The sequence below is a fragment of the Lynx canadensis genome, chromosome D1 (assembly GCF_007474595.2).
Source record: "Lynx canadensis isolate LIC74 chromosome D1, mLynCan4.pri.v2, whole genome shotgun sequence".
In the NCBI taxonomy this organism is placed as follows: Eukaryota; Metazoa; Chordata; class Mammalia; order Carnivora; family Felidae; genus Lynx; species Lynx canadensis.
In genome coordinates, this window is record NC_044312.2 from 6751902 (window position 1) to 6766134 (window position 14233).

At 39.3% G+C, this 14233-nt stretch overlaps 1 protein-coding gene across 10 annotated transcripts in view; it reads left to right on the forward strand.

Annotated features, from left to right (window-relative positions):
- ATM (ATM serine/threonine kinase) overlaps window positions 1-14233 on the forward strand; it is a 132945-nt gene that overhangs the window by 51745 nt on the left and 66967 nt on the right. For all 10 annotated transcript variants that reach the window (XM_030331235.1, XM_030331234.1, XM_030331233.1 and 7 more), the window contains 7 exons: window positions 3354-3527; window positions 4420-4589; window positions 6086-6332; window positions 9181-9296; window positions 10187-10313; window positions 10765-10964; window positions 13936-14110. In XM_030331235.1, coding sequence (XP_030187095.1) covers window positions 3354-3527; window positions 4420-4589; window positions 6086-6332; window positions 9181-9296; window positions 10187-10313; window positions 10765-10964; window positions 13936-14110 — 1209 coding nt within the window. The remainder of the gene's footprint in view (window positions 1-3353; window positions 3528-4419; window positions 4590-6085; window positions 6333-9180; window positions 9297-10186; window positions 10314-10764; window positions 10965-13935; window positions 14111-14233) is intronic.

Genomic DNA, 14233 nt, shown 5'->3' on the forward strand with positions numbered 1-14233 from the left:
GGTTTTGGATGTGTTTGTTGGGAGATTTTTGATTACCAATTCAATTTCTTTACTAGTAATCTATTCAAATTTTCTATTTCTTCCTGATTTAGTTTTGGAAGTTTATGTGTCTAGAAATTTACCCATCTGTTCTTGATTGTCCAGTTTGTTGGCATATAATGTTTCATAGTATTCTCTTATTCTTTGTATTTTTGTGGTATCAGTTGCTATTTCTCCTCTTTCATTCCGATTTTATTTGAGTCCTCTTTTTTTTCTTGATGAATCTGGTTAAAGGTTTATCAATTTTGTTGATCTTTTCAAAGAACCAGCCCTTGGCTTCCTTGATCTTTTCTGTCTTTGTTGTTGTTGTCTCTTTTCTTTATTTCCTTTCTAATCTTTATTTCCTTCCTTCCACCAGCTTTGGCCTTTGCTTTTTCTTTTTCTAGTTCTGTTAGGTGTAAAGTTAGGTTGTTTTCTTGAGAGTTTTGTTGTTTCTTGAGGTATTGCTATAAACTTCCCTCTTAGAACTGCTTTTGCTACATCCCAAAGATTTTGGATCATTGTGTTTTCATTTTCATTTGTTTCCATGTATATTTTTATTTCCTCTTTTTTTTTTTTTTTTTTTTTTTTTTTTTTTTTAAAGAAATCAACGTTTATTTATTTTTGGGACAGAGAGAGACAGAGCATGAACGGGAGAGGGGCAGAGAGAGAGGGAGACACAGAATCGGAAACATGCTCCAGGCTCTGAGCCGTCAGCCCAGAGCCTGACGCGGGGCTCGAACTCCCGGACCGCGAGATCGTGACCTGGCTGAAGTCGGATGCTTAACCGACTGCGCCACCCAGGCGCCCCTTTTTATTTCCTCTTTGATTTCTTCATTTACCCATTGGGTTTTCAGTAGCATGTTGTTTAGACTGCATGCATTTGTGGTTTTGTCAGGATTTTTAAATTGATTTATACCATTGTGTTCGGAAAAGTTGCTTGATGTGATTTCTGTCTTAAAATATTTCTTGTAAGATCTGGTTAAAAACCAATTTGGAGAAAGGTGATGGTAGGAAGAAATGGATTGGAAACCATGTTCTGATAGGGGAGATCAACTTATGTTCGTGTTCTTTAGGCAGCCTTATGATTCTTATATTTCTTTGTAGAATAATATTTTTCTTAAATGGCAAAATTATCTGTTAGAATTTATTCACTTATTTATGCCTTGATATGTTTGATATGTTTGATATACTTGAAAAGTATATGAGGTGGTTAATCAAATACTATCTAGTCGGTGATAACACAAAAGGACAGTTTTTGGACAGTTGGGTGAAAGAATGTGAATTTCAAAAAAAGTTTCAATAGATTGGAAAAATGAATGCGAATAATATAAGATTTAATAGAGATGTATATGGTACATTTTAAAATTAGCCTGTCTTAAGCAAAAAGGGAAAATACTGACTTGATAGAAATTCATTTGTAGCAAGTCCCAACAAGTTTTACTCTTGAGAGCACTGTATGAATCCCATTGCAATAGTTATCAAAAGAAACAAATTCTGCCTTAGATGTCATTAATAGAAGCTTACTGTCACAAACAAGCTGATAAAAAGAATCTGGACTCATGTATACATTATAGAAGGCAGCTTGTATTTTGGGTTTGGTTCTGAGTAGAAGTAGATTTTTAACTAGGATGTTAGAGTCTGTAGATCCTGTCTCTCCTAAGGAGTTGGTGAAGGAGCTGACTTAGTGGGAACCTCATAGCTATTTTCAAACATGTCAATGATGGCCATTTAGTAAAGGCTCTTTCTTTTCCTTGTTCCAAAAAACCAGAAGTAGGATCAATGTATAGGAGAGTTTCTAAATGTGAAGAGAAACTTTTCTTTTAAGATTTTATTTTTTAATTTTTTAAATGTTTATTTATTTTTGACAGAGAGAAAGAGACAGTGTGAGTGGGGGAGGGACAGACAGAGAGGGAGACACAGAATCTGAAGCAGGCTCTAGGCTCTGAGCTGTCAGCACAGAGCTTGACCCGGAGCTTGAAGTCACGAACCACGAGATCATGACCTGAGCCAAAGTCAGATGCTTAACCAGCTGAGCCACCCAGGCGCCCCATTTATGATTTTATTTTTAAGTAATCTCTTCACTGATTGTGGGGCTCAAACTCACAAGTCTGAGATCAAGAATCTCATGCTCCACCTACTGAACCAGCCAGGTGCCCGAGAAGCTTTTATCAATTATAGCTAGTCAAAAAATGTTCACATCTGTTGGGATATTATAATGATGGGTCATTAAACTAGAAGCATGTGTCATTCTGTCTAGTTGCATGATTTTATTTTTACCTTTTTTTTTTTTGAGAGAGAGAAAGAGCACACATGCCCATGCACGCATGCAAGTGGGACAGGGGCAGAGGAGAGAGAGAGAATCTCAAGCAGGCTCCCTGCCCAGTGCAGAGCCTGTCGTGGGGCTTGAGATCACGACTGCGAGATCATGACCTGAGCTAAAATCAAGAGTTGGACGCTTAACCAACTGAGCTACTCGGGCGCCCCCATTTTTACTTTTGACAGTACACGTGACTGTATGTTTTGCAGTATAAAGTGCTGTCTATGAAGTTATGATAATAAAAACATCTCAGGATGTATACTTTGTAATTGAAAAGGAGCTTTTAATTATTCTCCCCTACTTGGGTTTTTTTTTTTATTTAAGTTTTTGTTTTAATTCTAGTCAGTTAGCCTACAGTGTTTTACTAGCTTCAGGTGTACAATGTGGTGATTCAGCATTTCCTTACATCACCTGTGCTCATCACAAGAGCACCCTTCATCCCCATCACCTGTTTACCCTCCCCCCCCCACCCCTCCACTTGCCTCTCTGGTGACCATCAGGTTGCCCTTGTTGCAATTTCTTTCTTGTTTTTCTTTAAATTGCTTTATACCTCACTGAAATGTTTGTGAATTCTTTCCCTAAGATATTATCAGAAACAGTTTTTGCACTCTGGGAACTTTGATATTTTCTCATATCTCTGCTCTTGGCTCCATCACTCTAGGGTTTAAAATTGCTCACTGGCGGGGGCCTGGGTGGCTCAGTCAGTTAAGCGGCCGACTTCGGCTCAGGTCATGATTTCGAGGTCTGTGAGTTCGAGCCCCAGTCGGGCTCTGTGCTGACAGCTCAGAGCCTGGAGCCTGTTTCAGATTCTGTGTCTCCCTCTCTCTGATCCTCCCCTGTTCGTGCTCTGTCCTCTGTCTCAAAAATAAATAAATGTTAAAAAAAATTAAAAAAAATAAAATTGCTCACTGGCTGCTTAGACGTTATAATGGTGAACATTGATTTTAGCCTGATTGGTTTATTTGTAATGTTTGTGTACTCATATGACATCATTGTTTTTAAAATTCCGTTGCAGGCCCACAGAGCTGAGAACACTGAACTCCTAGATGAGGTTTATAACAGAAAATCTGTCCTACTGATGACGATGGCTGTGATTTTATGCTGCAGCCCCGTCTGTGAGAAACAGGCTTTATTTGCCCTGTGCAAGGCTATGAAAGAGAGTGGATTAGAACCTCACCTCATTAAAAAGGTACATGTGGATGAATACTTCTTATTATCTTCCTTGGGTAACTTTTAAATAATTTAAAAAGTGTAAACTTATTTTAAAGTGCCTCTTGGAGACCGTTTTATTTTTTAGATCCGGAATATTGGAAAGTAGTAACTCTTTAGCATATGTTTATTTGTATGCGGTATCATTTATTTTTTACCTCCAGCGTGTCACGGGGTGTTCATTGAACTGATAGGGATCAGTGACCTTTCATCAGGCAGACCAGGCCCTCTGCAATTGCTTTTATTGAGGGAGACCCATAGAGAAAAGAGCAGTAGCAGGTGTTTTGCCTGGGAGTTCTGGGTCCGACCTTGGGATCTAACAGGGCTAGAAGGCAAGTCATAGAGCTGTGACACTTTTAAAGTTGCAAGACTGGGAAAGGAACACTAGAGTCCATTTGTGCAATCACATCAGCACATTGTTGTTGAATGTTTGCCTCTGCCCCGTTCCACCACCTCACCTCCATGGTTTGGAAAGTTCCACGCCTTTCCATCATAGATGTTCATGTGATGAACCAGTGATAGACCAGTGGCCTGACAGACCATTCCGGATTCTACCAGCATGGTCTCCATGGACCCTTAAAGTAGGCCAGCCTGTGGGTAATCAATTTTAGACCAGTTAACCTTTTAACATTTACTGAGTGGTCGCTATGTGCCAGGCAATGTGCTAATTATATTAAATACATTTTTCTTGTTTAGCGTCTCTGAAGTATAAGTACTTTTATTATCTCCATCTCATAGATGAGGAAGCCAAGGTATAGAATAGTTGAATGAACGTGTCAAGGTTATACTGTAAATAAATAATGAAGGATTTAGATCTAGATATATTATTTCATTGGTTTCTTAAAGCATTGACTTCTTTCTGATTTGTGCAGGTTTTAGAGAAAGTTTCTGAAACTTTTGGGTACAGACATTTAGAAGACTTCATGGCTTCTCATTTGGATTATCTGGTTTTGGAATGGCTTAATCTTCAAGATACTGAACACAGCTTATGTTCTTTTCCTTTTATTTTATTAAACTACACAAATGTTGAGGACTTCTATAGGTAGGTGTACACACACGTGAAATATGTTCATTTTAAAATTAGAGGGTAGTGCTCGCTTCAGCAGCACATATACTAAAATTAGAGGATAATGTTTGGGAGCCCCCCACCCCCACCTGACACACGCGCATACACACATGCACATACACATGTACTTGCGCACACGTGCACACACATCCGGAGCTTGGGGGCTGTATAATAGGAGAGACAGGGCTGCTTGTTTTAATTAGAGTGTACTGAAGGGAATCACTGGATTTAGGGTCTGGTCCTAGCTGTGCCAGTAACTAGCTGTGTAACTTTAGGCAAGCCATGAAAATACCCGCTCAGCCTTGGTTTTTCAATCTGTACAGTAAGGAAGTAACATCAGTCTCTAAGGACTCTTTCAGCTTTAAATTTTTTTTTGAATTTTTTTTATTTTTACATTTATTTATATTTGAGAGACAGAGAGAGACAGAGCACGAGGGAGGGAGGGGCAGAGAGAGAAGGAGACACAATCCAAAGCAGGCTCCAGGCTCTGAGCTGTCAGCACAGAGCCCGACATGGGGTTCGAACTCACAGACCGTGAGATCATGACCTGAGCTGAAGTTGGACGCTTAACCAACTAAGCCATCCAGGCGCCCCTCTTTTAGCTTTAATGTTTGGTATTCTTCCCTATGACAAACCAAAGAGAAATTACTAGTGGCTGTTATTTCTGCGTTGTTCTTCCTTTCTGTTCCTTGGCTATGGACCATTTTGTCATTATTTTTATTAGATTTAAAGTGTAACGTAAAAATACTTATTTTGCTAAATCCTAACTCTTGAGAAGAAAATTTTGAAAATAGATTTGGAACAACTGAAGAATCATCTAGAGAATAATGTTTTGGTCTCAGGATGATGGGAAAGCAGTGCATTATTCAATGATCCTTGTTGTTTCATTTTGGCGATAACAGTATTTACATTCATAGTTTGAATTCACCGGGCACCTGGGTGGCTCAGTTGGTTAAGCGTCCAGCTCTTGATTTCAGCTCAGGTCATGATCTCACCATATGTGAAATCTAGTCCCACATCAGGCTTTGTGCTGACAGTGTGAAGCCTGCTTCAGATTCTCTCTCTTCTCCTCTCTCTCTGACCCCTCCCCTGCTTGTGCGTGTGCTCTCTCTCTCTCAAAATAAACAAGTAAACTTTAGAAAAATAGTCTGAATTCATACATTTCTTTCACATTTCATTCTACATAAATGAAATAATTTTGCATAAATTGATAATGTAGAAGAGAGAAATTCATTTCCCACTTTTTTTGATCATAGAATTAGGTTGGTGTATTCTAAGATCTCTGTTTTCTTATGTGATTATTTAAAATTTATTTAACTTCATCTCTGCATTTATAAAATTAGAGTAAGAATGTTTAGTGATCTAGACAAAGTGATGTTCTAATGCTCGTTTCCTTATTTTAAGGGCTGTGTTGTAAAATTTGACTTTGAGAAGTTATATATAACATGTACTTGAAATTTTTACATTTTTAGATCTTGTTACAAGGTTTTGATCCCACATCTGGTGATTAGAAGTCGTTTTGATGAGGTGAAGTCCATTGCTAATCAGATTCAAGAGGATTGGAAAACTCTTCTAACACACTGTTTTCCAAAGATTCTTGTAAATATTCTTCCTTACTTTGCCTATGAGGGTACAGGAGAAAGTGAGACAGCACAGCAGAGAGAGACTGCTACCAAAGTCTACAACACACTCAAAGATGAAAACTTACTAGGAAAACAGGTATGACTTCACTTTTACCTACTAGCTCTAGGCCGAATGTGGGGCTCGAACTCACAATCCTGAGATCAGGGGTCTCATGCTCTACCAACTGAGCCAGCCAGTTGGTCCTAATTGGTCTGAGATGTAACTTAAAGACTTTCTTTTTAATGTTTATGCATTTTTGAGAGACAGAGACAGAGCGCTCTGCGAGTGGGGGAGGGGCAGAGAGAGGGAGGGAGACACAGAATCCGAAGCAGGCTCCAGGCTCCGAGCTGTCAGCACAGAGCCTGACTTGGGGCTTGAACCCACAAACTGTGAGGTTGTGACCTGACCCGAAGTCGGACACCTAACTGAGCTACCCAGGTGCCCCCTGAGATGTGACTTTAAAGTTTTAAGACCAGTCATCATTTATGTAGTAAAATTTAATATGTAGTCATCACTGTCTAGTGTAGGCAATCCGTGAATTTTTTTATTGTTGTTGTTATTACAGTGGTCTCTTCTTTTGAGTGGCTTTTATAAATGAAATGTTTTTAATCAGAAAAATTTTTAAAAACTTTGAAATTTATTGCTTTTTCATTTTTAAAATTTATTTTTATTGGCAGTAATACGTGAATGCAAGCTGGGTGTTCAATCCATGCACTACTGGACAGTGTATACAAAGTGTTCCTCACTTTCTCTTCAGTCCCATTGAGCTCTTTACTGTTCAGGGAGAAGTATGATCCCAGACTCCCATGCTCTGCTCTTTCTTTTTCCCATGACACTTACCACCTTTTAACATGTAATGTAAGTTACTTAAGAATATGGTTTATCTTCTCTGCTGTGAGTACTCGGATAGACTTTCTGCTGTTTTTTTTTTCTGCTTTGTACCCCTGCTACTTAGTATGTAGTGAATACTCATAATTTGAGAAAAGATGGAGTCAAGTAAAAAAGGATCTAACAGCTTCTGTTTTTAATATAACTTACATACATCCAAAATAATTTGAGGGAGATTACATTAAAAACACATATATAAACTTTATTTAAGGTCAAAGAGGATTGGTAACTCTCAACTTTTTTGTTTTGTAAGTAAGGGATGACTAAGCAAAGTTGGCTGATGTTAAAATTAGTTAGATAAACTTCAAAAGACTTTTTTTGTTTTCCCCTGACCTATATGGAGGCAGCAAACGGAACGAATTTCCCAGCTGCTTAGAGGGACCACTGCCAGTCAGAGCTGCTTCTCAGTCAGTCTGGAGGCAAACGAGGAGCTCCCTTCTCAAAAGTTACTTGGAACTGGATGTTACAGCTCCAGAGGTTATGGAATTTATGAAAGACGCTGCTTTTATCCCCTCCCAGCCCACCTTCCTGCTTAGACTTCTAAGCAGGCCTAATCTTACTACTTTTTAAAATTATTCAAACCAAAAGATAGCAATTTTCAGAGTCAGAGTAAGTCTAGGAGGAGAACATAATTACACTGAGGCCTGATTGAAACATCAGTCTTGAGAATGAAGAGAGGCAAACCTAAATGATAATTTCTTGTCTTCTTGGTTGAAGACATAAATTTTTATTAGTTTCAATTCCAGTTAGCATTAAGTTGTCACAAGTTAAGTTTTTCTTTGATTCTCTAATACACACTTTCTCTGAATCCATCTTGTTGATTCTTTTTTCAGTGAGTAAGGGTTGGTGCAGCTATTATTATTAGTCTCTAAGCCTCTTAAAACTGTCACTTGTGGAAAGCCAAAAATATTAACAATTGTAACATTGTTTAGCTGTACCTAGACATCTGAACAGTTTGTATGTCCCTCAGCTAAACAGTACAGATCGGGCTTATTACAGAATAATAGGAAACTAGTGAAGCCGCTGGTCATTTTTTGTGTAAGGGAATTCTTGAGTTTTTCCTTTGTTATTAATCAAATGGGGCCAATTTGTCCTTCCTTGTCCCAGATATACTTTGAAATGAGCTGGTGTTTTAAGAGGGTTGAAACCTTGGAAGTGGTGACCTGAATGACGGATGTGTAAGCCTGAGGGAAAGGCTAGCACCTTTACGTTTGGCTTCCTTTTTGTCACATTTTAAAATGCTTCTGTTATGAGGAAGTGTGTTTTCAAACCTCCTTGCACACCAAGTAAATCAGCTGTTTATTTGCCTTTAAGTTTGGTGCCCTTGTAATTCCTAACTTGGAGAGCTAATGAGTCCTCCTTCACAACTTCATGACCGTCCTTCACTTGGCTGGGGTATATGTAACGCAGCAGGCCCTTTCTGTATAATTAGAGAATGTGTGCCTCTCTGGGAGGCCGCCGTAACAGGAGGTGGATCGATGGAGAACCTGCTCCTGTCTGGGAGGATTTTAGTTGACTGATGATGACAGGGGATGTGGGGGCCAGCTAGGCTCAGAATTTGGCATATCAGCCAAGTAGAAATCTGGGGGAAAGTTCTGCAGGGAACAGGGAAATGCTTATTGCCAGTCACTGGGAATTCTTACAAGTATTGTTAAGTGAGAGAGATCTCCCAAGTGAGTCAAGAGTAAAATGCAGCCTGAGAAGCCGTGTAGATCAGTGGGGAATTTGGTTGGCAGGAAAATTACTAGGTTGAGGAATTCAGTGCTACAGCTGAAGCCTTAGTTAAAATGATTCTTTAAAATGAAACTAGAGTCAGATTAAGGGAGTCTTGTTTGGTTAGATTTCCTTACTCTCCCCCAGGCTACAAGTCGGTTGCATAGCAGAAAAAAGTGGAGTTAGCCGTATGTCTTGGCAGATCTTAGGTCTTTCATCATCTATTTCCTTTTACAGTCACTGATTAATTTTGGAAATGATGCCGTAACATTAGCCCCTTGAGCCGTGTTAAAGCTCACAGACATAAGAACTTAAACATTATTTTAATTTTGTATCCTTACAGATTGATCACTTATTCCTCAGTAATTTACCAGAGATTGTTGTGGAGTTACTGATGACGTTACACGAACCAGCAACTTCTGGTGGCAGCCAAAGCACTGACCTCGGTGACTTTTCAGGGTACGGGTATTTTAAACTTAGCGGATTAACTGCAATCTCAGAATTTCCTTGGGAAGCTTATTGCTTGACACCTTCAAATGTCTATTTCAGTTTTTAGGCACAGCTATGCTTTTAAATTGTTTCTTTAAAAGTAACTGCCTTTGACTTGACGTACCACCTCCTTGCCTCTACTGGAGTCTTCCCACCATGATTGCTCGCTCTTTCAGGTGGATCACCTGGTTTGCAAATCCGTTGACCTTTTCCTTCTCAATCTTTCCATCTGTTTTTTGAAATTTCATGGACACATTCATGGTTTTCTTATCTGTGGCTTGCATTTCTAGATCACCTTTTCTTAATGCTCCTTAGCTCTCAGAATCTTACCTATGACAGCTTAACTTGGATGTGAGATGCACGTGGCTGTATATGAATGTTACTTTCCCAGCTTGATTGTAAGCTTCTTGAAAGCATCCTTTACGTATTTTTGTGTTCCCTACCATGCCAGCTGTGCAAAAAAGTAATAATATCCACCTGAGTACTTTTACTGTATAATTTCATTTGACATAAATAGTGTTTGATTTCCCAGTCTTAAGGTATTAGTGCTTTTACAGTACTAGCTTAGAACTTTAATTCAAATGTGAAGTGATACCAAGGCTCATTTGTGGGATTGCCATTAACTTCATAAAAGATTTCGTGAGCAAATCATTTAAAATTGACTTGATTTAATTGATTCAGTCATGGAGGGCACAGGTATTTAGATATGCTGACCGCTAACATGTAGACCGTCGTAAGTCATTTGTGATTTTATTTAAAAGCCAAGTTTTTCAATGGAAGAGTAGTTGTAGAATGTGGGATTATTATTGTCTTAATTTTGTTCTGAAAATGATGACTGCGTGTTTTCCTCTGACTCTTAGGGATTTGGACCCTGCTCCTAACCCACCTCATTTCCCATCACACGTGATCAAAGCAACGTTTGCCTATATCAGTAATTGTCATAAAACCAAGCTTAAAAGCATCTTAGAAATTCTTTCCAAAAGCCCTGTGAGTACACATTCCTGTTAAAATAACTGAAGAGAGAATTCCTTCTTTTTCAGCTCAAAAATCTGTGTAAGTGCATCTTGAAGAGAAAAAAAGATGAACAAATGGAAAATTCATCTGAATTAATTAAAAAGTAAAACACTCCTCAACAAGTTTATATCTTGGTATCTTACCTGTCAGTATTCATTGATGAAGCCTGAATTTCATGACAGTTAGTCATACGTTAGCTCAGAGTGTAGATACTTTTTTAAATTATTTTTTGCTGTCTGAAAGCTAGATAAATTGACAATAGTTTTTTAAGTTTATGATATTAATTTTCTTAATGTAATGTTTGCCTTTGATATCAAACCAACACAAAATTCTGTAATTTGTTATTTTGAATATAAAATACATTTGTTATAGCTGAGTATAAATGATTACATAAGTTTTTATGAAATGTCTCTTTATTTTCTAGGATTCCTATCAGAAAATTCTTCTAGCCATATGTGAACAAGCCGCTGAGACAAATAATGTTTATAAAAAGCACAGAATTCTGAAAATATATCACCTATTTGTTAGTTTATTACTGAAAGACATAAAAAGTACCTTAGGAGGAGCGTGGGCCTTTGTTCTTCGAGACGTTATTTACACTTTGATTCATTATATCAACAAAAGGTAAGAAATATATTTAGAGCAATATGTAAGTTTTTTCTACCTTGTTAGTTGAAAATTTACATAATTTTAAGATGTAGAAGCCACGGTATTGTTTTCTTTATTTTGCTTTTTAATATATATCTACTTAATATTTTTTAAAAATTGCATTACTATTTCTTCATCTCAAAAAATATTAGTATTAAGGGTCTTCAACATTTAAAAAAAAATTTTTTTTTTTTTTGAGAGAGAAACAGAGCATGAGCCAGGGAGGGGCAGAGAGAGGGAATCACAGAATCTGAAGCAGGCTCCAGGCTCTGAGCTGTCAGCACAGAGCCCAACGCAGGGCTCCAATCCACAAACTGTGAGATTGTGATCAGAGCTGAAATCTGATGTTTAACTGACTGAGCCACCCAGATGCCCCAATTCATCATTTTAAAATAAACGAATTTTAGATGGCCTGAAATATCTATGTCACTATAGTGGTTCTGGTCACCAGTTCCTGCTGGGTGTCCTACAGTTCAACTCAGATGTAGTTGGTTAGTGTCAGATTCCACAGATTGAGGTCTCAGTCCTGCAAGACTGTCTGCCCCTCCTTCCTTTCCAGTGGCAGTCACTAGCCAGGATTAGCACCTGTGCTGACCAGCCAGCTCTACACTGCAGGTTCCAATGACCCTCTTCCTACAGTTCTGAGTCATTTTTAGAGCCACTCTCAGAACTCAGGATAGCTGTTTACTGACTAAAATACCGCTTTATTATAGAAGGGCATAGCTCAGGAAAAGCCAGATGGAAGAAATTGCATAGGACCATGTATGGGGAAAGTGGGCACCACTTTGGATGGACTTGGCATCCTCATCAGAAATCATTTGGCCCTTGATGTGTGGATTTATTTCTCAATTCTCAATTCTATGTCCTTGGTTTGCCCTTGTGTCAGTACTACCTGGGTTTTTTGCTGTTGTTTTTGTTTTTTTGAGAGAGCACAAGTGGGAGGGAGAGGGAGAGAGAATCTGAAGCAGACTCCATGCTCAGCATGTGGGGCTCAGCCCCACAACCCTGGGATCAAGACCTGAGCTGAAATCAAGAGTCAGATGCTCAGTCCCCCGACCCACCCAGGCACCTTAATCTGATTATTTTTTTAATTTTTGTGTGAATTCTTTATGTATTTTGGATATTAACCCTCCTCAGATATAGCATTTGGAGATATCTTATATCTCATCTTGTTGTTTTGTTGATAATTTCCTTTGATGTGCAAAAGCTTCTTATTTTGATGAGATTTTTTCTTTTGTTTACCTTGCCTGAGGAGACATACCTAGAAAAATGTTTCTCTGGCTGATATCAAAGAAGTTACTGTCTGTGATTTCTTCTAGGAGTTCTGTGGTTTCAGGTTTCCCATTTAGGTGTAATGCATTTTGAGTTTATTTTTGTGTGCAATTATAAGAAAGTGGTTTAGTTTCATTCTTTGGCACATAGCCGTTCAGTTTTCCCAGCACCGTTTGCTGAAATGACTGTCTTTTCCCTGTTGTAGATTCTTGCCTCCTTTGCTGTGGATTAAGTGACTATATAAGTGTGGATTTCTGGGCTCTCTGTTTTCTGAAAACTGGCTATTTTACTGTTAAATTGTGGTAAATGGGGAAATCACACTCTCCCCTTCCCTAGGGTTTGACTTTTTTTCCCCCTAATTGTCAAAGGTTGTAGTGGTCCATATGTTTCGTGAGTGTGCAAACTCTTTTTGCCAAGGGTGTGTTCCTCACCGTGTGTGGCTACTGAAGAGTGTTCCTTGTGGTCAGGTAGTGTTTTTACACAGATTTCCTTGAATGCCGAGAGCGAGTGATTGAACATGAGAGAGAGAGAGAGAGAATGAGAATCTTTCCCACCTTCTGCAGGTTGGCTCTTTGTGAGGACTTGCCTTCACAGGCAGGTTCTCACCGAGCCTAGGGACTAGCCCAGCATGAACGCATACAGTCTTCCTGGGTATTTTTTGAATAAGCTTCTTACCTTGGGCATATGTGTGGCTTTCTCAGTGTCCCAGATATATGAGAGATTTTGAACTCTCTAATTTCAGGAAGAAACTTTCTTCCCAGCTTTTCATCCTAGGCTTTAGGCAGTCTGTTGCATGTCTGAACAATAATCTGTTGCCCCTCCCAGCTGTGGATAGTTGGCCAGTGTTATTTATGGTGCTTTTGAGCACTGCTCATGGCTCTTACAGCCTGGGGAGATTCAAGTAAGACAAACCAGAGTGAAGCACCCGCCCTTCAGGTAGCTCCCAGACAGGCTTAGGACAGATACACACAGTCATTAACAAATACGCTCTGCTCTGCTCCAGCCAGAGCAAAGGGCCAGGATCCCATGCTGGGAATGGGGACTGTAGTTTTTTCATCACACCCGCCAAGCTGGGGAGGGAGTAGCGAGGCAGAGGCTGGTAGAACGCCATGAAGCTTTAAGTCTTTTTTTTTTTTTTTTTAAACGCTTGTTTATTTAGAGAGAGAGAGCGCGCCAATGGGGGGAGGCAGAGAAAGAGGGAGAGAGAATCCCAAGCAGACCCCGTGCTGTCCGTACAGATCCCAGTGCGGGGCTCGAACCCATGAACTGTGAGATCATGACCTGAACCAAAGTCAGATGCTTAACCGACTGAGCCACCAGGCGCCCCTCCAACTGTTTTTAAGTTGCCGTTTTTGTTTGTTTTTTGCTTGTTTGTTTTTTAGCATTTGCTCGACTTCTGTACGCCTTTGCCTGTTTGACAGAGTTCTGACAAAGTTCTGCCCGCTCGGCCTGTCTTTCAGTGTTTCTGTCAGGAGGGGGGATTGGAGCTGTCTACTCTCTCATTTTGCTGTTGTCACTTCTCTTTTTGGTTTTTAAACCATTAAGGAATTAGATACAAAAGTGACTTTTGTGTCGGGGTCACTTCAGAATTAGAGTTGCTGAATAAAAATGACTTTTTAATGAGCTCATATGGAAGCAGTTTCCTAGAACTTACTGTTTTTTGCCTGTGTCACAGGCCTTCTCGTTTCATGGACGTGTCGTTACGAAGCTTCTCCCTGTGTTGTGACCTGTTAAGCCGGGTTTGCCACACAGCAGTCACTTACTGCAAGGATGCTTTAGAAAATCACCTTCACGTCATTGTCGGTACACTCATACCCCTTGTGGGTGATCAGATGGAGGTTCAGGAACAGGTGATGCCCAAATCATCTTCACAAAGATATTTGACATACATTGATAAAGCGTTATTGGAAGGAGCTGAACGTTTTATGTTTACTTGGTTCAGTGAGTCATTTCAGTGAAAATATTCTTTGAAA